Source organism: Motacilla alba, chromosome 7, assembly GCF_015832195.1.
Source record: "Motacilla alba alba isolate MOTALB_02 chromosome 7, Motacilla_alba_V1.0_pri, whole genome shotgun sequence".
In the NCBI taxonomy this organism is placed as follows: Eukaryota; Metazoa; Chordata; class Aves; order Passeriformes; family Motacillidae; genus Motacilla; species Motacilla alba.
In genome coordinates, this window is record NC_052022.1 from 36,745,284 (window position 1) to 36,769,785 (window position 24,502).

The 24,502-nt window shown below is 45.5% G+C and overlaps 1 protein-coding gene across 12 annotated transcripts in view; it reads right to left on the reverse strand.

Annotated features, from left to right (window-relative positions):
* Positions 1 to 24,502, reverse strand: part of AGAP1 (ArfGAP with GTPase domain, ankyrin repeat and PH domain 1) — a 308,025-nt gene that overhangs the window by 106,341 nt on the left and 177,182 nt on the right. For all 12 annotated transcript variants that reach the window (XM_038142034.1, XM_038142032.1, XM_038142030.1 and 9 more), the window contains 2 exons: positions 13,711 to 13,815; positions 1,426 to 1,594 (listed from right to left, as the gene is read on the reverse strand). In XM_038142034.1, coding sequence (XP_037997962.1) covers positions 1,426 to 1,594; positions 13,711 to 13,815 — 274 coding nt within the window. The remainder of the gene's footprint in view (positions 1 to 1,425; positions 1,595 to 13,710; positions 13,816 to 24,502) is intronic.

Sequence of the window (24,502 nt, forward strand, 5' to 3'; positions counted from 1 at the left end):
AATTTTTGACTGTGTTCAAACGTGTTAAAAGCTGAAATCACTTTATTGAAATGTCTCTCCTGCAGTTAATTGACTCAGTCCAGCACTTTTCTTCCCTAAATTAGGAAGTATAGTGAAAACCAAAGCACTCCCCACGCCTGGTCATCTAAATTATACAGTAAACTGGAAAAAACCAACCCAACCATGAATAATTTTCTCCTATGAACTCTGCCAGGTCAAAACCTGAAGAAGGGTTTGGTGAAATCATGGCTTCAGACACCTCAGGTCCCAGCCTGAGATCTCCAGGAGTGTCTGCTCAGTGACACCACTTTAAAAAACCCATCTCAAACAGCACCATTCAGAGCTGGAAGAAAAAAAAAACCTCTCCGTTTTCTCCTAATAAAGAGGAATGTCTCAAAAAAGCAGGGAATTACACCTTGGCTTGAAGGACTGGGGGCTGGAATTAGATGATATTTAAGATTCTTTCCAACCCAAATCAGCCTAATTCTATGAAGCATGAGATAATTATCATTTTTATCCAAGAGAAGACACCTGAATATCCAGGAACCCCAGGGTTGCTCATCCTGGTGGGTTTGGCACAGGGACAGAAGGGAGGGGATGGTTTTGCTGGCTCATGCAGGAGGTGTCTACGTTACCCATAAATGCAAAAAGCACTTGGCACTTTATGGATGTCATCCCAAACATGCTGACAGAACTTCCACCAGCCCATTATGAGTTTTGTACAAGCTGTGCATTTTACAAGATAAATTGTCTCAAACGTTCTCCCTTAATGCAATTTTTTAAAATCCACTTAGCTGTATGGACAAGTACTTCAGCAAACAATAAACATCTTTGTTTAGAGCTCAGAAGGAGCCATAAACCACTTCCTCCAATAAATTAAAAGGCTTTCCACAGAAGAATCTTGCTGTTAGAAGAATGCAGAATATTGAACTTTCCAAAAGTGGAAAGAAGGGCTGTGGATCTCACCAGGAAGCCACAAAAAGCATTTGCTTTTTCTAAGTATTAGTTAAGAGATTGTAGATTCCTCCCATATTTTAATGACTGTGAAATTATGATGGGCTTTGGCAAGTACAGGGAAACAAATACACAAAGACAGACACTGAAGGCTGCCCAGAAACTCAGAATCTCTCGTGGGGGACAGATCAGCAGCCAGGGCTTAAAAACTTCCACATCCGTGGGTTTGTAAATCCCAGAATGGTTTGGGTTGGAAGGGATCCTAAAGTTCAACTAATTCCACCCCCTACCATGGGCAGGGAGACCTTCCACGACACCAGGCTGCTCTGAGCACCACCAGCCTGGCCTGGAACACCTCCAGCTATGGAGAGATATCCATCCCTATCCCAGCTGTTCATGGTAATTCCCTACAGACACTGGAAATGCAGATTTTTCTCCCATTTTTCCCCCCCTGGCAAGGTCTTCCCTTACCTGAATTTGGCGAGATGTGTAAACTGCTCATGTCTTTGGAGAGGCCGTTGGTTTTGGGGCTGGAGATGGGGGCACAGGCTGATGTGGCTCGGGGGGGCCTCTTGCCAGGGACCTTCACAGTGGTTCTCAGCAAGTCGATCTCTTTGCCGTGAACGTTCTGCATGTAATCCTGCAAAGAGAGGAAAAAACCCCAACACACAGGATCAGACAGGGAGCTCTGTAAGAATGAACAAAATTAACAAACCTGGTTTCACATGGCTTTGGCCCTACATCCTCTGATGGCCAGCACCCACCATATGGTTTTTCCCCTTCCTTCTGTATTCCTGATAATCCCTTCCACACTTCTCACAATTAACCCCAAAAGTCTGGAGCTTTCTCACAGATCCTCCAACTTCCAGCTGGATTAGAGGTGATTCACAACACAGCCACCTGTGGGAATTCACCAGCTAAAGGTCCCAAACATGAGGAGAAGACCAGCCTGAGTGTCCCTCCTGAGCACATTTACTTGTGTCTCCTCTCTGCCAGTGTTTTATGCCCTCATCTCTTTCTCCCTGAAATTTGGCTGGAATGGGTCAGCAGGCACCAAAGTTACAAAAGGGCACCAGCAGGGAAGGTTTCAGTAATTTCAACATTGTTCCCTTGTAATATGACCCTTCCTGCACCTACACAAAACATCATCAAAGGGGAAAAAATAATGCAAATCACATCTGATTAGAGCAAACACTGGGAGCCAGAAGTGGAAAAGGATTTTGCTAATTCTTGTTTGGAAAGCCCACAAAGAGGAAATAAACAGAAAAGCAAATGGACATGGGTGTTTTTGTCAGAGGGAAAATTGATCCTGGGATGCACAGGATCCTGGACCAGCACAGCTATTTCCAGGAGAGTTGGAGAATGTTAAAGCCAGCACACAAGACACCAGAGTTCTCATCTCCTGGTACACAGGGCTGTGGTCACTCACATTCCAGAAAAAAATAATTTAAACTGGAACAGCTCTGAGGACATGAAGAGCAACAAAGGAGACGTGCTCTTAAAGAGGACATGCAAGAGGGGCAGCACAGGAGAGTAAAATCGGGGTAAAAAGGTGCAAGAGCGCTGCACAAAAAGATATCTGGGCTGCCCCCAGAAGCTGGGGCTGCCCCTGGATCCCTGGGAGTGCCCAAGGCCAGGCTGGACATTGGGGCTTGGAGTAACCTGGGATAGTGGAAGGTGTCCCTGCCCATGGCAGGGGATGGAATGAGATGAGCTTTGAACTCCCTTCCAACCCAAACCACTCCAAGACTCTGGGATTAAGGACCCGAGAGAAAAACAGCGGTTTGAGGTGGCTGGGAGAAGATCTGGGCTCCCACTTCACAGGAAATTTCCTGAATTTACCCAAAATCTGTATCACTGCTGCCACAATCCAGGGAGCTGATTGCTCCCTCATCAAGATTCTTTCACCTTTGGCAGTTTTTACAACACCAATTATTTATTCTGCTCAAAACCCATCAAAAATCTGGACCAGCAATAATTTCTTCAGCTTAGTTAACAGAAATCAGTGATGAACACCTCAAACTAAGCCATCACGGCAGCTTATTTTTCCCAAGCTGAGAATTATTAACAGGAAAAGGTGGGGTCTGAACAATTCATGGGGAGAGGACACAGAGCTCTGCTGCCAAGAGAAAAACAAAGGCAATCCACTCAGGAAAATTCCTTTACTAGGTGCTGGAGAACAAACACCTTTCATCCATAAATGATGAACTTGGCGGAACTTTCTTGTTCGGGTGTCACTTCTTCACAAATTAAAATACAATAAGCAGAAGATAATTGAGCATTTATTGCTTGTGGGCTGTAAAGCAGGGTTTAATCAGAGAGTGACTAAACCTCGGCACGCGCTCTTTTCCAATAGTTTTATTTAACGTACGAGTGGAGAAGGGGCTTTTGGATTCAGTTCAGGTGAAGGGTGGGTGCGATTTCTCAGCTTGAGATGTGGCAGGGTGTTGTTAAAGGTCTTTTAGCTGGGTGCAAACCAGGCTGAGGTGAGCCACAAAACCACTTGAGGAAGGCAGGGAGCGTTGGCAAGCACAAAACCAACGCGCGGCGGCCGCCGCCAGAGCGAAGCACCCGAACGACAACAGATGCCGGGTAGGTATTCATGTCAGCTTAAATATTTATGGGGATATATCAAATGTAAATAATAAAGGCCCTTTCATCGTGGGCAGGGTGCACGGCGATAATCTGCGGGTCTCCCCGAGGAGGGGAGGGCAAGGAGAGCGTTCCCAGCCCCGTCAGATCCCCGCTCGCTCGGGGAATGAAAGTTCAAACTACAAAATGACGCCGGGGCTTCAGAAGCGCAATGGAGGGTTTGATCAGATTAGAACAGATGAGGGTCTTGCTGTCATCTGGAATATGCTGTGTTAAAGAGAAGACAGCAAGCTGGATTTTGATATGCAAATGGTACAGGGATAACTCCCCAAGATGTTAGTTGTAGAAAATGCTGATCCGAGAAAAAAGGGGAAAAAAAACCCTTTAACAAGGCATGAGGGTAATTCAAAGCCAAGTACTTTTAAACAGCACTTAACAAGTCCCTAGAGCCCACTCAACAGTGGGCCACCCCAGACGTGCCATCTTCTGCCCCTCAACAGCTTGAAAAAGTAGTAATTGCGAATCCATTTGCATTTTTCTTCTCAACTTGTCCGCGTTCATCATTCGGCAAGGCAGGGGGAAAAAAAATAATAAAAAAATAAAAATTAAAGCCAGCAGCAGAGCAGAGGGACCCCTCCCCAAACATGTGGCGCAGAGGAGACGCGGGCGCCCCGATCCCCCACACCCTGCGCTCGCACCTCCGCCGTCGCTTGTTTTTTACATTTCGCTCCTAATTATGTTGCATCTATTGCCATACACTTAATTAGCTGCATTAATGTGATTTCTTTTCACATAGTCAAGCAATTAAGAGCTATGATTGAGTTTCATTCAATTAGCCTCAACAAACATGCTAATTGATGTCCCAGATGCAAATGAGGTGCAGTGAGAGAAACCTGCTAGCAATTGAGAGTTGTGGCAGGGGGACTGGGGCTCGCAGCTCGCTGGCAGCAGCACGGCTTAACACGGCTCCCCCTCCTCCCAGGGCAGGGGGGACACACCAGCCACGTCCCAAAGAGATCCCTTCGGGATTGAATGCAGGAATGGCAGCATTGAATCCAATGGGTACCCAGCCGGGCGGTTCCGGCGGCTGGCGGAATGTTCCGCTGGTCCTGGGATGCGAGGCCTACCCGAGGTCTCCATCCCGGCTCGGAGCTGCTGAGACACCAGGCAGGCCATGGCCTGCAGTCAGCACTAACTGGCAGCTCCATCTTTGTCAGAGCGGGGCGACGCTGCCTCGGCATCCATCAATCCATAATCCCCCAAAACGCGCTCCCCGCGTCGATTCTCATCCCTTCTCCTCCCCGGGTTACCGCTCCGCCACGGCGCCACCGAGGTGTTAATTTGACTACTCAAGGCCATTGACCATTATCTACAGGACTAAATAAACTGTTAAAATATCAGGGGAAAATAAAAAAAAGCTGCATTGACTGAAGATGACGCCAAATATTCCTTGACAGCCCCACAAAATGAATTGCCTTGAGTAAGAAAGGAACGATGCGCCATGACACAGAATAATGTAAAGTAAAATTACTTTAGTTCTGCTCTTAATGCAGCAGCTCTCTGTTTACAGCAGCAGAAATTAATTTAACCAATTAACTGAGCGGGAGCCTTTCAGACATGCAAATTGAGCAAATGAGTATGATCATGTTTTCTAAACAGGCCTACCCAAAAAGTGACACCCCCGTTTCGGGGGGCCTCTTTGGATTTTGAATGCCAGCGGTCGTTGAATTTACAGCTGCACATGACAATGATTTTCCAAGACCCTCCACCAAGGGCCACAAGCTGAACCCAGGCTATGTGTGGCTCCAGCTTGATGCCTATGTCCAAGCTGGCCAGGAGCACTTCCAGGGATGGGGCAGCCAGAGCTTTTCTGGGCAAGGGCCTCATCACCCTCACAAGGAGGAATTGCGTCCCAATATCCGATCTGAATCCACACTCCTTCAAGTTAAAGCCATTCCCCCTTGCACTTGTGCTCTAGAGCCATCCTTAAGTTAAAGACATGGCTCAGGCTATCAAAGACATGGATATAAAAAAAGTTACGGAGTTTGAGGGTTTTCAAATAATACAAGAATGGTGGATAGGGAGAAAGCCCTCCACTGGGGTTGTAGTTCTACACTGGGAAAAGGGGTTTCCAAGCTCACACCTCAGGATGAGCCATGTGTCACAACACTAAAATGTAAAATAGTATCTGCTCCTCCCTCGAGGTCTCCCTATGTTTCTTCCATCTGTGTCCCACTGCTACACTTTTCCAATGCACCACATATGAAATGAGAGACTCTCCAAGAGCAGTGACTTTCCAAGGCTATAATGGTACAATGGTATGAATATCACACTTTTTTTTTGTCCTTTTCAGCTATTCCAATCTTTCAAAAGCCTGGTTTTCCACCACTAGGAACAGGTCCAGGCTAAAAATCCTCCCCTGATCTGTGCCTGGTTTCCACTGAGAGATGATGAGCTTCTAACCTATCCCTGGTAGTGTCCAAGGCCAGGTTGGATGGGGCTGTGAATAACCTGGGATAGTGGAAGACATGGCAGAGAGGTGGAACAAGATGAGCTTCAAGGTCCCTTCCAACCCAAACTGTTCTGTGATTCTGTAAAAAACACCTTCATTTTGTGGCAGTTTTCCCCCACTGTTCAATCAGACATAACACTCCTAAGGCTCCACTTACTGAGGCTGAAATAGTGTTTCCTGATCTGAGGCATAATAAAAATTATTATGGAAAAGGAAGTTTACGGTTGCACCTCTGGATGACATTTTAAAGACTGTGTGCACCGTATTTTTTGAAAGACAATTCCAATTTTGTGAGCTGACCTATTGGAGGCAGAAAACCTATTGTTCACCCTCAGCAGCAACAACCAAATCCTCTTCCCCCCAAACCAAGAGCAGCCCGGGAAATTGGATGGAGCCCTGACTTTTGTGCCTCTCCGTGGCAGTCAGACATTTTTATTGCAAAACGTCGTCTGGAAAAGATGCAAAACAAAATTGCCAAACTGCAAAAAGAAGAAAAGGAGGGAGGGGGGAGAAGAAGAAAAAAACAAAAGGCCCCCTTCCCTTTGCTTATTGAGTTCAAAGGCATAACATGCAGCACCCTGCAGCAAATGGGAAGCTACACTAATTTTAAAGCCATAAAACGCTATAAAGTGCCCTGCGGGGCAGGACTACACTGGAGCTAGTTGCACCTAAATAAGCCATGGTTCATTTACTTCGCAGCTTAGCCTAATGTAATCATCAGCAGATTCCTAGCCTAGAGTTGTAACAGGCACGGAGCCGCTGCCGCCGAGGCGACACTCCCAGCCATGGAGGGGCCGCCGCCACATCGCCGTTGATTAGAAAATTTTTCAGTTTTGACAAGCCCTTAATGAACATAAATCGCTCCTTGATTGGTTTCCGTGTGGGGCCACAGGCACACCTAAGAAGAAACAACAACAAAAAAAACCCCCCACAAGTCTCCCCAAGTCCTCGGCCTCGTTGCTTTTCCCAGGAAGGGCCTGAGCTGCGGACGGAGCGTCGGGATATGAGCCACAGTGGAATATATTCATCAAATGGTCCTGGGGAATTAGCTGTCCCCCCTCTCGCATATAAACACGGCCATAATATCATTCAGCTTCATAATACACAGTTAATCTTAAGGAAAGCCGTGAAATGTTATTTTCTGAGGAGAACAGAGGAATGGGAACGTGTTCTGGAAAACACTGATCGCCCCAAAGCACTCTGTCCTGACAAAAGGAAGGTCATCATGAATCTGTTTGCTTCACGTTGGGAATCAAGAACATCAAATTTCAGTAATAAAAAGCACTGGCTATATCTGTAGTGTGGTGTCAGTCAGCTCCATCAGTGTTGCAGGAGCAGGGGAGGAAGTCAGGGCAAGACCTGGAACACAACAGCAACAAAATGTTGGTCCTTCTGTAAATGGATCCCTTATTTGCATAAAATTTTAAGAAAACTCTTCCCCTTGCACTTCACTTCTCATTCAGCCTTTGTAGCGAGAGCTGCTGTAAAAGACAAACCAGAGTTTTACCATCCTGAGTAATTTATGAAGCATTTATACCCACAGCAGTTAGCTCGGCTGGACAGGAAGCTCTAATTTTATAAACCCCCCCTGATTAATTATTAGCTTGGCTTTTGCCTTTTGAATTGCAACTCATTCTGATCCTCACAATTTCCTTTGGCTTTCAGAAGGAGCAGGCAGATTCCACACTGAAATGTGTGTTTGCTCCAGCCTGTGCAGCTCTGCCAAAGCACAGCTGTGTTTGCCACACTACTGAGTGTCGACTCCCTGGAGGGCACAGAGGCATGGACACATCCTTGTGGGTCACTTCCCACTCAGGATATTCTGTGCTTCCGTGATCTTCAGTTTTATATCTTTCTCCCAAATTTATCTTCACTCCAGTACATCTTTCAGACTAGGACAATAAGTTTTCCAAGAAGCTCCAAAGTGACTGAGTGATCTGTACAGCTACAGCACTTCATGAAAATCAGAAATTACTAAATTCATATTTAACTGTTCCTATCATTCATTTTCTTCTATCCTAACCAATGTTTTAGGCATGCTAGTGGATGCAATAGTAACTACAATAAAGCCTCAGATTTATCTTCATCAATAGTCAAGCTGCAGGATTTGTTTTGATCACTGCTCTCTCAGGGAGGGAGAGCCACATCACATGTGAAAAGTACCACAGAATCCCAGGATGGTTTGGGTTGGAACAGACCTTGAAGGCCACCCTGTTCCACCCCCCACCATGGGCAGGGACCTTCCACTATCCCAGATTGCTCCAAAGCCTCTCCAGCCTGGCCTTGAGCACTTCCAGGGTTCTTTTGTCACTCCAAGTCTCTCTTTACCAAAGGCTGATTTGAGGATCAGTTGTTGATAGGGAATGCCAGTTAAAAGGCCCTTCAGAGCCTGCCAATATCCAGCTTTACATTCCTTCAGAGCAAAAACAGGGGGGAAAAATGGACATACACCATGGTATTTTAGAGATATATGAGCATGAATATTTTTATTAAAGCCACACAAACAACACACTTCAGAGCTATTGAACTGCCTGAGGTAACACAGCCTGGAAATAAGGCTGAGCTGCACCGATGGCTGTGGGGGATATTCCTAATGGGAAGGGGAGCACAGTTCCTTGGCTGGAGCAGCACCAGGCTCTGGGGGCTGACTGGCCACACAGGACAGCACACTGCTCTCAAGAATGAGGGCAGATGGGATCCTGCATTTGCATGCAGGCTTTCTGTTTCCAAATAGTTCAAGAAAATCACAAGAGGTGGTAGCAAAAACGTCAGCTCTGAGAGAAACGCTGGGACCTGAGAAAAGTGCATGGAGCTACAACACTTCCAGATACCAACACAGAGGACATTCTCTAAAGCCTCCTGCTTCTCACCATCTGCTTTTTCTGGTGGAAACGGCCAAGCATAGAAAGCTCAAACAACACCTTGAGCCTTAAGGAATTTTATAGTGCTTGTAGGGTCTTCCCAGAGAACGTGTCCATCTAAAGTATTGCTGAAGCTCGTGTGCCAAGCTTAGCCTAGTGTTGGATCTGACTCCTTATCAGGCTGAAATGTTGCCTTTTCAAAAAAAACCAAAACCATCCTGTCGGGTTTCACCCCTGGATTGGGGTGACCCTGAAAGATGGAAAAGTCTCTGCTCCAACCCGTGCCTTCAAAGAAAGACTCAGTAGTCTTCTGTTGTCCAGCCTCAAGGTTGTTTATTGTTGGTTATCTAAAAGATTCTTCTCCTGAACTGCTGTGGCCCGTTCAGCAGGTCAGACAAAGGCACACTGACCTCCCAGGGGGCTGGTGCCATCTTTTATATCACACATTACGTGTTACATGTTTATGCTTTTTCCCCAATGCCCATCATCTATATTGAATGGTGACTTTCTACTCTAAACCAATCTGTGAGTGCCAGCATCACCAAAGACATGGAGGCTAGGAAGGAGAAAGAAAGAGGACAGGGCACACCCAAATCCCTCCATCTTAAAACTCCATGACCCCCATGTACAAAACCTGGACCCCTGCGTACGAGGCTTAAAACCCCCTTGTACAGCACCCAAAAATCCTTCCTTTCACTTTGTGATTATCTCTACTATGCAATCTAAACTTGTGTGTGGCTTGCAATTCTTCATACAGAGTTAGTAATTTTCTCCATGGGCTAAGATCGAAACCCCACGTGTGTCTTTGGCTGCATGCCAGGGTCTCCGAGCCCCCTGCCAGCAGCTCTGGCCATCCAGGGCACCCAGAGGGATGTCCTGGATTCCGACACCATCCAGTATATCTGAGGACAGAACAACACTGCTAATGCTCACGTGGGCTGCTCAGCCAGCCAACACTGTATTTAAGGGAGAACTTGGAACTGTGGCTACTGTCAGATGAATTGAGCAAACCAGGTGAATCCACACCACCCTCATGGAGACAAAGCCAGATTTCCCCCCCTCAAGCACATTTACAATCCCCAGGTCATCACATTAGACCAGTGAAGGTGAAGGTTAAAGGCTGCAGCCAGCAAACACCAGCCTTGCTGTGCACATGGGGTTTGTGTACCCAATGTGTTCTAGATGGGCATCACACTTTCCTTCTCACATATTTAAGAAGCTCTTCTTCCCCCATAAGGTGTCCCAGCACCGTGCCTTCATTTGAAATCAAATCTAGACCAAACTAAACATAAAAGGGGAAAACTGCCCTTACCAAAAAATAGCTGTTTGCAGCCTTTTTTCCCCCCTTTCCTTCTTTTCATAAACGAGGCGCAGCGACGGTGAAGATACAAGAGCAGAGAAGGGACATCCACAGCTGAAGCTTTGTCACGTGCTGACCTGTGGCAGGCTGGCAGCCCTGTGGCAGGCAGCCAGTGGTGAGACATCACCAGCTATTCATCAGGAGAAGGCTCAGATAAAGCAGTGCTGCCCAGCAGGTATCCTGGTGAATGCATTCTGGGAGCATCCCGCCATTAAAAAGCCAGGAGATGCCTCGGCAAATCCCCCCGGGGCCCTTTGGGGAGGCTGACTCGGAATTTGCCGGCCAGAATTTTAGTGATCCACTCCACGGCTCTGCTCCAGAAGCCCAAGATGAATAGGGAGCTCTGGTGAACTTTGAAGCCTGAGGGTCAAAGTTCTCTCTCATTATCCCCAACCATTTTCTATCGGCGGAGCTCCTCGGCGTCCCAAGGGACGGGAAGGTTTGAGGCTCTTGAAAAAACCTGACACGACCAAGTCAGGAAACAGTAGGGTGCTTATGTACACATATTTTTCTTCCCCCGTTTTCCTCTCCCCCCACTTTCTTGAAAAGGAACGAGAGGGATTTTGCTATTGTGTCAGACATCAACCTGGTGGCACCAGGAGTCACTCACGCGGCTGGCACAATGCCGCGCTCATTTCAGCACGCTGCCCTGCCAAACAGGCCTGACCCTCCTGGGGACACCTCCTCTGCAAGAAAGGGCCTAATTTGATTTTTCCCTCCCCACCCCAAAAGCTTTCATTCTGCAGGCAGTGCTTTCAAGGAGGATGTCAGGGCTGGATTCTGCAGCACCTATTTTTCTACGTTCAAACCACTGCTTTGTGCCTGAGCCGCCACTGAATGCATCTGGCAGAGACAACTGATCCACCTGTGGCCAAACCTCGAGCAATATTTAACACAGTGCTCACTATCAGCCACCAGACACTGTAACTGGCCCTTCAAACACCAGGTGTTAGGCTCTGACTCAGAGCACAGGCTGCACAGATCAAATGATCTCCTAAATTTCCCTTTTCTGCCACCACTAGAGGACAGCCCACCTTTCACTGCAATTAAAAATTCTCTCCAGAATTAAAAGGGCAGCATTTTGATGAACAAAAGTGATCTGCACATTTGAAACAATCCAAATCTGATAGCCTTTGCACAAGTTTAGGAAACTGACTTTAGACAGCTAACAAAAGCTCTTTTCTTCACTGCTGCTTAATGGGAGACTTGCTGGAATAAGGCCCTGATTTTTCAAAACAATGTAAGAAATTATCCAGACAGCAATGCAAGCACAGCATTAAAAATTCATCGCTTCCTTGTGAAAAAGAAGGAACAAAAAATTACTGACAAACAAAAACCAGCAAAACCAAACCAGAAACTAAGTATCAGAGCTCTGTTTGGAGGAAAACCCTCTCACCTGGCAATCCCCAAGAAGAAATTGTGACATTCCTGCCAACAAAGTTTAGTACAAAGTGTACTGGGAGTGTGACTGACTGAAAATGTCTGTGGTTCCCTCACAAACCCCTCTGATCCATGCAAGGAGGGAATGGCAACACCAAGCCCAGCACCTTCTTCTTGGGGTGGGGAGGCATGGTGGAGGACAGAGGGAAACAATTACAGGCTGGTAATTACTTCTTCTTTAAATGGATTCTCTCTAATCTCCGATGGATTTACCTCTAATCTCAAAGTAATTACGTGTAACCTCAGTGGATTCTTCCTCTGGGGGTGACTCCACAGCTCCGGGGGAGCCTGCAGAGGAGAAGTTTCTCCATTGTCTGCCAGAGCAATGGAAAACTCACATGTGCACGGCCCTGCCAGGAACAATAGAGCCTTTTCCAGCAGCCAGGAAGGAGCCAGGGCACACACAACAGCCTCCTCCTCGCCTGATGACCAGCACAATCTAAGGCACACTCAGGTGGCAGCTCCGTGGGGGCGTGCAGAATCCGTGCTTCCCTTCTGGGAGAAATGCCAACGCACAAATTTGGGTGTTTCGGGGCTACTTCACAGCAGAATTAGTCACATTTAGAAGGCACTAAAAGTGACCAAATTGAGCAGAAAGACGTGAACTCCATCACACAAAGGAGCAGTGAAAACCCTGCTCCAGAACACAAGGGCTGAGGGACAAGGTTTCTGATGGGAAGCAGCAATGCCTTGAAGCTACTTGTCATCTCATTTACCACATAATGTTAAAGAGACATGGACATCACATCAGAAACCAGAGCAAAGCATCATTGTGGCAGGACCTGAGACCATACAATCTTGTGTCGAGGCAGGGGAAAAGTGCTAATATTCCACAGACAGGGAACAGCAAGTGGGGGCAAGCCCAGCATCAGCGTGGCCAGACATGGATGTGGCACTTGGGGATGCTGTTTAGTGCTGGGCTATGGCTGGGCTGGATGACCTTAGAGTGCTTTCCAACCTTAATGACTCTAGAGTTCCATGCTCCTCAGACACCACCCATCTAAAGCAGAAGTTTCCTGCCAGTTCCAGGTGCAGAATTTATAGAAAATGCATCAAAACCTTGATTTTCCCTCCTTAATGCAAAAATGCCCGGGAGCTCAAGATGCCACCAATAGGTTTAGCAACAACTGTCCCTAAAAACATTACAAGTGGCAACCCTCTGATTTGCATATGTGGGATGATGATAAAATACAAGATCAGATTTTATATAAAATCACACATACATGTATATATTCATATATATTTATCTAATTATATATATATATATTTAATATATTTCTATATGTAGGTAGATATTTCTGGATATATATATCTCATATATATATAAAAAATATATATTTCTGTATATATATCTCATCTCTCTCTCTCTCTATTTATATATATGTATAATATATATTTTACCTTGGTGAGAGTCTCACCATGATTTCTGTGGTAGGCTAGCCCTGAGTGGGATCTCTGTGCTCCTTCCACCCCCAAACCCATACTAGGAGTTGTGCCACAAACTCTGAGGGACAGACAGCATCCTTGGGACAGGGATAGATGCCTCAACATGGAAAAGTTGTATGGAACACTTTTTAATGGCTATGCCATGTCCAAAAAGCTGCTCAGAAATACTCCTGAATAAACCACAAGCCCTGCGCACTGACAAAGACCTCTCCTCACTCTTTACTATCCCTAGGAAACTTTTTCTTGTGAAACACTTGTTTTTGGACCCTGGGATCAACAACATGTCCATAAAAGAATGAGCAGAAAATAAAGGCTTTAAACAGTTCCAGCAGCTTCTTGGGGTGCAAGGAAGCCCCAGTGCCAGGGGAGTCTGAGGAACTGGAGTGCACTCAGACTTGCAGCAGGGACTTTCACTTCAGGTGATGATTCCTCGAGAGGGAGGGGAATGAGGAGAGAGGAAGAAGCTCTCCCAGCACAGTGGTCCCACCAAAGGCATGGCTGACCCTGCTGTCAGGGCTGGGCTCCCCAGAGCAGGCAGTACTCACGTGCAGGCTGGGGTGGTAGGTCAGCACGCCGTTGTCACACAGTGTCACGTACTTCTTCTTCCACTCCTTGTTCAGGGACTTGCCACTCCGCTTCAGCAGCATCCCCTGGTGGGGAGAGAGAGAGAGGAAAGGTGAAATGACAACACAAACTACACACAACTGCCTAAGATACAGACAGAGAGAAGAGTAATTGCCTTTCCAAATGAGCATTTTCAGACAGCTTTCTCCTGCAAGCGACACTCTTTCCCCTGCCTCTCCCACAATGCACATTCCCTCCATTGGCTTTGTCCAGTGGGTAGAAAAACTCTCTTTTGCCTTGAATTCAATGCCTCAGGAAAGCACATTTTATTGTGACCCACATGGATTCCTAGCTGATGAAGACACCATTTCCTTACCCTCTAAAATAAGAGATGAGCCCCAGGTTGAGGGAGGATCCTGCTGTCCAGCCTCTCCCTCAAGCATCTCCTGGGGATTCCTTGCCCACACAAGAGCACGCATCTGTGTTCTCATTCCTTCTGCACAAACCTTCTGACACCACCACAGAAACCCCTCTTGGCTAGCTCATTCCAGCAAAAGAAACCCCAATCCCAGGCAAGAGTAACAAAACAAACCCAGAGCAAACACAAAGTGTTTCAAGTGAATCCTGGATCATTTAATGACAGAGGTGTGACTGCAGAAGAAAATACGTGGGAATCACCTTTCCACAATATTCAATCGAGGATGAATGACAACAATCACAGAATCCCAGAATGGTTCAGGCTGGAAGGGACATTAAAATCCAGTTCCAACCCCCAGCATGGGCAGGGACACCTTCCACTGGACCAGGTGGCTCCAAGCCCTGTCCAACCTGTCCTGGAACACTTCCAGGGATGGGACAGCCATAACTTCTCATCAACAGCAAAGATTAAAAGTCATCATTGTGTTCCAGCAGACAAACAGACAGGAACTGCAACTGTACATTGATCTATTCTCAGCTGCAAAACCAAAATTCACTTTGAAAAATAAAATATCATGTGCTGTAGAACACTCCAGGTAGTAAACGAAGAATGTGCTTCCTTAGGAAATTTTAATTTCCAAACCCAAGCCAGAAGGTAGTTTGTAATGGATCCAGACAGTATAATGGCTGTGCAAAGCCTTACTGGAATGTCCAGTGGAGATCCCATGCTCAGTAACCACCACAGGGACACACTGGTGTCACAGATCAAGCTCTGATCAAAGTGGACACATACCCATTTCAATAAATCACAACCAGGAATCCACCCAACACAAACTTCAGCTCCCTAATCCCTATAAAACAAGGGAACAAGGAGAAAACAATTTTCCCCTTCTCATTGTACAAGGCAATTAAAATAAAGGGAAAACAGAACATGGAAAGATGCCCTACCAAGCACAGGGCTTCCAACTCCCATGGAGTTCCTCTTGTAAAAGTGGTTTGAGCCTTGAAAACAAGTTGCACTGTTTGTTTTCCCATTAAACTTGCAACTTTATGAAGTGATCCCTCTGCAGACCTATCCCAAAGCCAGGAGGGGACACAGGTCAGCTCCACTCAAGGAGAAGCCCTGCTCCTGGCCACACAGCTGGAGCAGAACTTCAGAGGAGAACCCAACGCATTCCAGGGTGGGACCATGCAGAAAATCTCCTGCTGGACACTGAACAGCACAGTGATCCAAACTCCCAACTTTCTGCCTGTCTGCAGGTCACATGTCTCTTATTTTTTTTTGTTCTGCTCCTTGCTAGAACTCAAACTTTTTCAAGGAGAACGGGGCTTCTGAAACGCCTCCTCACAAAAGCTCCTGCTCATCCCAATTACTGCCTGCCGGCGCTTGGAGACGTTGTTTTCTTCTATTAAAAAATGAAAGCTTATTTCTGCCTTTGACTCTCCTGTTTGTCTATAGGAGGTGATCTGTCTCTTCACCTTTCCCATCTTTCATACCTCACCTGCAGCACAGCACTGGTGTTTAGGGGGACCCAATTCTAGTTAGTGCTGTGCCGTGGGGATCAAAAATTACTGTTTCCCTGCACTGGTTTGTTCTTCAGACCCTCTAATGGGGAAAAAGCAGTAAGGATCACAATGGGGAATTTTTTTTTCCCCTTTGCCTTCTTTTTTCAAGTTTTGAAGCCAGTAAAATGTATATATTTCATAACCTTTTAACTGCCCCTTTGCTATACAGAAAACATGTCATTACTTACATAATTTTCAATTTGCGTCAATTATAATCTCAATAAAGAGTAAAAATCTACGACCCTCATGATTTTTACTATTTAAAGTTTTGCTGCTACCTAAGTATGAATTATGACATTCTAGTTTTGGATCGAAATGAAGAAAATTATTCAAAATGAGGTTTTACCATGTTTTTAAAGCAGAACACTGTGTTTTGATGTAAAAAAAAACAAACAAAAACCAACCCACCCAGCTCAGAACCGAATAGGGATGATGCACCTATTTGTGCCTAGTTAACAAACCAGACTTCCCAATCCATTTTCTTCAGGCGTTCCTTTGGCAAACAGAATCATTTTCACATTATGCGATAATTAAAAGTATCTTGAAGTACCTGGAGAGCAAACTGCTGTGAATACAAGGAGCTAACTTAAAGTGCTATAAAGCAAAGCAGCCCATATAAACCACAGTTTTTATCCCCAAGGCCACCACTTTGTGGTAATTTTATAGAATGGTTTGGAGAAATGGTCTTAGAATCAGAGTTTAGATCAGTTATAAATGCACTTTAACGTTAGCTACACTAAAAAAAAATGGCCCACATGACAGGAAATGTTATTTAAGAGAAAAAAAAAAAAAAAAAAAGATCCTTGCTTCAGTCACATTATGGCTACATTTGAGTCACATCAAACCCTGTGCTGAGGAAATGAGATCCAGGGGTTCCTGCTGACCCTTGGTATCACCAAGGCAATTCAGAGGCAGCTTGGGCATGTCCCCAGTCACTGGCAAAAAGATCCCCACATACACACAGCACACTGGAAAAATCCCACTGAGTCCCCAAGCTATGCAGCAAGAGCCTACATAAATCTTCTACTCCAAATACCAATTTTTTTGGTCTAAATAATCCCTGCCTCAAATAAATATTAATTGGATGATGCTATTTTCCCTAATTTGTATGAAATCTTTAATTTCTCACAGCCCTCCGTGGGCAGTTGGGTGCAGCTCCAGAGCCTCCAGACTCAACACTACGAATTTAACACCTCTGATTTCCACACAAACCGAGAAGAACTTCACACCTCCAACAGCTTTTGTTTGGTTTTTTTTCACCATCTTCTCTCCAAAACTACAACTGTGTGTTGAAGGGAGGAATGGTAAGTCCTTCAGCTTGTGGTTTGAAGAAGGAGCTGGAGGAAAAAAGGCTCCAAGTGGAGTGCATGGAGCTCAGTCCGTGGGTTTTGCTGGAGGATCCAGGGAGCGAACGGAGCCGGCTCTCCATTAGTAATGTGTGTGCTACATCTACTCCCAGGAGGTCATTGCAAGCCAAAAGCAATGTTAAGTGTACAAGCTTTAAATAACTTACAAAGTTAATGTAATGAATGCAAGTGTGATCTGAAATCCATCACTCAGTGGCTTGCTGTAGCCTCAAGCTGTGATAAAACACCACTCATAAATTTATATTAAAACTCTGTTCGATAGCAATTATTTACCAACAAAGATTTATTGATTGCATTTGCTGTTAGGGACTGGGGCCCTAACTGAGTCAATCAGCTTAGGCTGCTGAGCTCCAGGGCACCTGGGGAAGTTACAGACTGCCAGCAGGCTCTGCAATCCCAACATTACCGTGGGAGCAGGAGCAGCTAATGAAAAGTCGCCAGCCCCGGATTGATTGGAGCCAAGGTGGAAAGAAAACAACACACCCAGACTGGTGAAGGAACCAGGGCATGTGGAACACCCAGCTCACCTGAATACACAGCAACCAGCAAAATCTGGCTGCTCTGGGTGCCTTCTGTGAGCTCCAAACCTTGTCTGCTTGAATAACGACTCAGTGGCGAAACAATCATCAATTTGTTCTACAGAAATATTTTAGGTTTTAAATAGCAAATGATCACCATTTCAAAAAGTGACCCCTTGAAATTGCTTACTGCTGCATTGAAGATGCTAGCAGGTGATAAGCCTTAAAAATGGTTTTTGAAGTCAGCAGAGCCAAGATTGGACCTTCTGGAAAAGGAAATATGGCACCTACAAGGCAGGGGTTGGAACTAGATGAGCTTCAGGATCCCGTCCAACCCTTGATTCCATTCCTTGATTCCACTTTGGTTTCTATTTTCTTTCAGAAATTTACCCCACTGCCATGGCTCAGGTGCAAACTTCTGCCAGCCTTTTGTTTCTTCCCCTCCCTAATTTTTAGCCGACCCCACATTGTTTCTCTGATGCTGTTCTGACAGAATGAAACAGGTAATCTCACACTTCACCATTAACAACATAAACTCCTAATTTTCCACTCAGGTCTGTAGCTCTCACAGCCAGGAACAGCAGCTAGCACTGCTAGGAATTTTCTACAGCTCCTGTGGATCCTGCTCAGAAAAGAAAAACTCTCAGCCATGAAAAACCTCTTCCTTCAAATAACTCCAAAGGCAGCCACTCGGTCAGGATCACAAATTGTTACATACAAATTCTGGTCAATAAAACACCCACTTCCTGTGACTCTGTTAACGTGGAGAACCAATGCTGGTGAAACCCCAGGATTCAATGACCAGCCAGCTCTGCACAGTCTGTCCAACAGCACTGGAGCCACCTGATAATAAACAAGGTATTAATTTTTCAGTGATATTTTTTGCCTCCAGAAGATTTAGTTGTAACAGGTTTCTGGTGTTAAAGTCCATTCTTCAGCAGCTCAGACTGTCTCACCTCCAAACAACAGCTGCATGCCATAGGAAGATTTTGGTAATAACTGAATCATTGATCCACAGAGAGTCAGAGAATCCCAGAATGGTTTGGGCTGGAAGAGACCTTAAAGTTCATCTCATTCCATCCCCTATCATGGGCAGGGACACCTTCCACTAGGCCAGGTTGTTCTCTCTTTAAACCTAAAATCCTCTAGGGAATGAACTGTTGAAGATTCCCAGTGTATGGGGAACCCTTCCATAAAAAAGTAACTTGTTTTCTCAGTTTCCCTGACTTAAGTGGATTTTTCCCCAGGAATTAAAGGGAATGCTGCTTGGTCTTTTGGTCAATGAGACATGAAGCTGGTTCAAGTTTTTATACTTGGAAACCTGCAGCAAACTTCCCTCTCCCTTCTGATCCTTAAAGGGGGTTTATAAAAAAGAGGGAGAAGGACTTTGGATAAGGGCCTGGAGACACAGGACAAGGGGAATGGATTCACACTGCCAGAAGGAAATTGGGATAAATGGGATATTGGGAAGGAATTGTTCCCTTTGAGGGTGGGCAGGCCCTGGCACAGGGTGCCCAGAGCAGCTGTGGCTGCCCCTGGATCCCTGGAAGTGTCCAAGGCCAGGCTTGGAGCAAGCTGGGATAATGGAAGGTGTCCCTGCCCATAGCAGGGGGTGGAAAGGGGTGAGTGGAGTGGCTCTGAAGAGTTCTGAAAACAGGAGAGCTCAAACTTTCTCCAGCTTCAGCATCTAACAATGACATTGCAAAAAACCCCTCCAAAACCCTGTATGTTCTTACCAGAGCTGTGCACATGGAAAACCCCTCCCACCTCCCTTAAAAACTGTCACAGCAGCAGCAGCAGCAGAGTTTTGCTACAAAGATGCTCCCACACTGCAGAAACTGTTCAAATTTATGTTCTGTGCCTTTACGAGAAACTGAAATCAGAACATTGCACCCAGTTCTCCTCTAACGTTCCCTAAACACCAGGCAGTGACTGCACAGCAGGTAATTACTCCATGAATGGTTACCTAATGCTGGGGCTCATCAGCCACGATTTCCATTTGAAGACAAAGAACAGAGAGGATCTAACACCTGACTTGGGGAGCAGGGGATAATGGCTTTGCTTAAACTTGAAGGACAATCAACCTGCAACTCGTTATTTTCCAAGCTCTCTGCACACAAGCAAGGAAAGAAAATTAGAAAGATGTACTGGAAAAAACCCCAATGCTGATTAAGCAACTCTTACAGTTCATCACAGCACCAGCAAGGAAGACTGCCACCAAAGGACAGCCCCCAAATTCCTGCAAGGAACAGCAGCACTAAGGACAAACTCAATGGGAAGAACAAACGTAGCGTTCACTGTTACTGCATCTTTATTTTTAATCCCATATTGGTTGGAAAGGAGCTTAAAGACCATCTCATTCCACCTCCTGCCATGGGCAGGGACACCCTCCATGACCCCAGGCTGCTCCAAGCTCCATCCAACCCGGCCTTGATTACTGACTGCTCCAATATTTCAGCCTCTGGATCGTGCCAACACAGTTCCAACTCCTCTTGAGCTCTCCTTCAGCTGGCAGCTTTGGGACAGGGGCACTCTTAGGCCTGCTTTATGACTGTTTCTAAAATGAGATTAAGTCAAGAGCACATAGCAAACTCTACAGTTACAGCCACCCCACGTCCTTCCTGTGGAGCTGAACATTCAAGCGTGTTACAAAATGCAAACAGGTATTGAAGGGACTGGCTCATCTTTCACTCTAACCCCAGTTTACCCCTCTGAACAGGACACAGCACGAGAAAATCACATTATTTTCCATGCCTTGCAGTAGTTTATGCCTCTGTTGCCTTCCAAGACTTATTCTGCTTACTCTGGACTGCTAAAAAAATAAGAAAAAAAAAAAAAAAAAAAGAATCCCAGCCTTTAATAATCTGCAGTAGTTGGTTTATTAACCCCTTGGCACTGGCAGCTGTGGTTTCCCTGACACCAGTGAAACGCACTTCGATGCGAATCATTACCTTGGGCAGAGGAAAAGCAGCACTGGGAAGAGAGCAAACACAACTGTGGGAAAGGCTCCGAGAACGGGAACGTCCGGGAATGGCTGAAGGGGCAGGCAAGAAAAGGAAGCCCCAAAACATTGACTTCTCTCAAGAAACAAACAGCCTTGGGTGGGTGGTGGAAAATAAGCACTCCTTGTGCAGGCACGACCACTCCCAGTCAGAGGGTCTGCTTTTCCTGACAGGAGCACTCCCCGATCCCCGAAATTCTCTTTATCATATGTTATATAAAGTCAGGATTTGGCTGGGGGAGCGGAAAAGGGAGAAAAGCCATGAAAAGCTTAAAACCCAATTTTAACTTTCTCTGCCGACACTATAGTGTTTCCATAGAAACATCAGGAAGACCACTTAAGAGCAGGGTTTTTTTTTTTTGTAGCCATGTTTGGCACCATACCCCTCCCCTGGACAACCTATTATTTCACAAATGGATGCTTTCTGCAGCCCGCTCTGTGCAGGCTCCGATGAAGGGGGGAAAAGAAAAAGAACCCTGGATCTTTAACCAGTTCCCTTGTGGTCCCCTCCCTTTTTTGTTGGTAATATTTCTGTCGTTCTGCCGGGGCTATATGGTACAAAGGGTTACACTTTAATTGAGCTGTCAGCATCTCCAACAATCCTATAAAACTCCGATTATGCACGGCGGGGTTAGTGACACACTTGTTATTGTGGATGCCCTATTTGCTAAACCCGGGCCCCCCCCCCCCCACAGGTCACCTCACCCAGGCGACCTTCCTGTCATTAGCCTCGTCTATTCCTACCTCACCGCTGTGAAAATCACACAAGGAAAGGCTTCAAAGCCCTTGCCAGGACTGAATTCGACCAGGAGCTAATCACCCACAAATCCAGCTCAAATGGCAATAATTGGCTAAACTGCTCACCTCTCCAGAGCTCAGCAGTAATTTGGGATAATAAAGAAAAGAATTATTCAGCTAACTGCCCTGAAATGTATGCTTTGTGACCGACACACTTCACATTTTAATAATGATGGACACAAAATCCAATTTAATACAGCATCGGCTGAATAACAAACCCAAGAATGCTGGCAGGAAAAAAAAATAAAAAAAGTGCGTGAGCGTGTGTTCCTTTTTTCCCTTAAACTGTGTTCCATGTTATTGTACAGAAAGGATTCACACTTCATGTCAGGAAATTTTGGGACCAAAAAGGCCTTCGACAACCAACCTCAGGAACTCTGCTCCATAATGGGATTCCTCAATTTATTTTAATTTTTTTTAATCGAAAGGAATGTCCTCCTTGAAAAAGAAATGTTGCCGAACAGTAAGACCTCTGGTCCTCAAACTTTTGTAGAGGTAGGAGAATAAATATTCTTTAAAAAAAAATCTGCAGTAGAGGGCCATCTTCTTCATAATTTTAATTAACAATATTTCCTGACTGCTCCATTTTTCTACTTTTACACCTTGTCCTGTGGTCAAGGACCATCAGCATCGATGACCCCACTTCAGAAGGGTCTGCCGGACACACTGAACCGGTTCAACGCTGCAAAGATCACAGAATCCCACAATGGCTTGGGTTGGAAGGGACCTTGACCTTCATCTTGTGCCTGCCATGGGCACTGACACCTTGCACTAGACCAGGGTGGGTGAGCAGGGCCCATCAGGAGGCTCCAGCACTCTTCCATCCACACACCTCGCTCCCTTTCCTCCAGTCTCTCCTAAGACCAAGAGAAAAAAAGGAAAACAGATGAAACAGGCATTCCTGGTGGTGTTCCTGAGCTGTCCAGCTCACTCAGAGGAATGAAGGTGATGATGGTCCTTCAGATGTATGCTGGGCACTGTCCTCTCATCATTGTAGCAGAAAACAAATCAGGAACCTAGTGAGGAAAAAGGCTTTCCCGACTGGATCCTGTTTCCTGGAGTTCATAAAATCATGTTTCACATTCTCAGAAAGAGCTGCAAAAAATGTAAATTCCACCTTCAACATGAGGGGAATGCTTTAAGAAATGCAGAACATGCCAAGACACACAGGACAACTGCATAAAGAGACAGCTGCAACCACATCCCTCTGCTACTTGCTGAATGTGTGAGCAGTCATGGAGCTAAACAGTTTAGAAAAATGATGATTTACCTACTGGTGCAGCAGAGACACATCTTTTTAAATAACCCTTTTCACAACATACACAACTGTCTGCTATTTCTTCTTATGAATCACTCTGTACTTTACCATCTGAAAACAAATTCATTTTGGCTTCGGCTGGGAATACATAAAAATGTGCAGCTAATTCACTCAAAAACCTTCTGGTCTTGGCCAAGGACCATGACTTGAGTCACACTGGGAGAAGACCTTTGGCAAGGTGTAAAATTTGGCTCAAAAAACCACCCCCACACCACTCAGCTTGTTGGGGTGTCTGTGCAGGGCTGAATGATCCTCATGGACCCCTTCCAGCTCAGAATATTCTGTGATTTGATTATTATTTTACACCAAGGCATCTCCACATCTCCTACACCTCCCTGAACCCAGGGAAAACCTATCCAAGGCCATTTCCCAGGATTTAAGGGTACAACCTAAAGGCAGCTTTCAAGTACAGCTTCTTCCCCCCCGTTCTTAAATTGTGACAGCAAAAAGGCAAAGTGACTGCTGTCAGAAGCAGAATTCACCCGTTTTTACCACAGTAGTTGTTATAGAAAGTAGAGTCAATAAAACATGAGACATTGCCATGCCAGTCAACTGAAAGAACTTTTCTGAGGAATTATAAATCGATGCTTTTGACGAGGTTATTGTTAGGATTCCTGAAGTAATAACCTGAGACACCCCAAAATTTGTTTATGGTTATTTAATATTCTTCTGAGAGGAAAAGGTTTTGTCCTGGCCTGCCTTGCTTTATATACAGCAGTCACTCCTCCTCTCCCTCGCTTCCCGAGCTTAGCATTAATCAGGGCAATTTCAAAATAAAGGATTCTGCATATTGTGTCAGCAAGTTAAAAATTGTAATATTGTTTTAATGTTAAAATCACTCCAGATACAATACTTCCTGTGTAGTGTATTTCATGGCTCATTTGCTTCAACAGATATTAAGCTTCAGTCAACAATTAACTACTGACACCTTTATTTATTTATTTTTTTAAACCAAGAAGATTTAGCAGAAGAGCTAAAAGCACAGCTCGGATTTATTAGATGGATGCTAATTTGATGTCACCAGTTTATTTCTATCAGGTATCCATTCTTGTGAATGATAGGGTCACTCAACCCACTTTTCAGATGAACTGAAACCCAGATTTGAGCTCATCTTTCAGCCCAAAAATTGCTGCAAAAGTGCACCAGCTTAAAAGCCCATTTGAACTGTTAATTGTTTATCACTTACCACACGAGATCATTCCCAAACACAGCCAATGTTTAAATGGGGTTTTGGATTCAGCACTTCTGGTTTTCTGCAAGGAACCCACTGGCACTGCCTTCAGCCTGGCTCTACCTGCAGTTTCACGGTGCTACCCCTGGGACAGAAGCCAAACCATCCCAATTCCTGACTCAAAAGGCATCTCCATGGTGACAACAGCAAAATCAAGCTGTCATCAGAGGACTTCACCCCTCTCTGTCCAATCCCCATCAGAGGGATGCAGAATCCTGGAATGCTTTGGCTTGGAAGGATCCTTAAACCATCTACTTCCAACCCTTCCAAGAAATGTGAACCCAAGCCAGATTTTGCACTTCATGAGGCATTTGCATCTCTCAGAAGCCTGGAGAATCAGGAGGCAGAAGACACTTTTTTGGATCGCTGGCTTGTACCCAGGTGGTGTCAGGAACACAATGTGACACCAGCCAGGGAGGTCTGGTCCCCAAGTCCAGAGCAGTACAATTAACAAGATGCTGTAACAACTAAACCCTCTTGGAAATACCTGCTCCTAGAAAAGGCTGAGATACAATGCAGTGGCAAAAGGAGATGAACCACGTTCCACTCTGAGCATT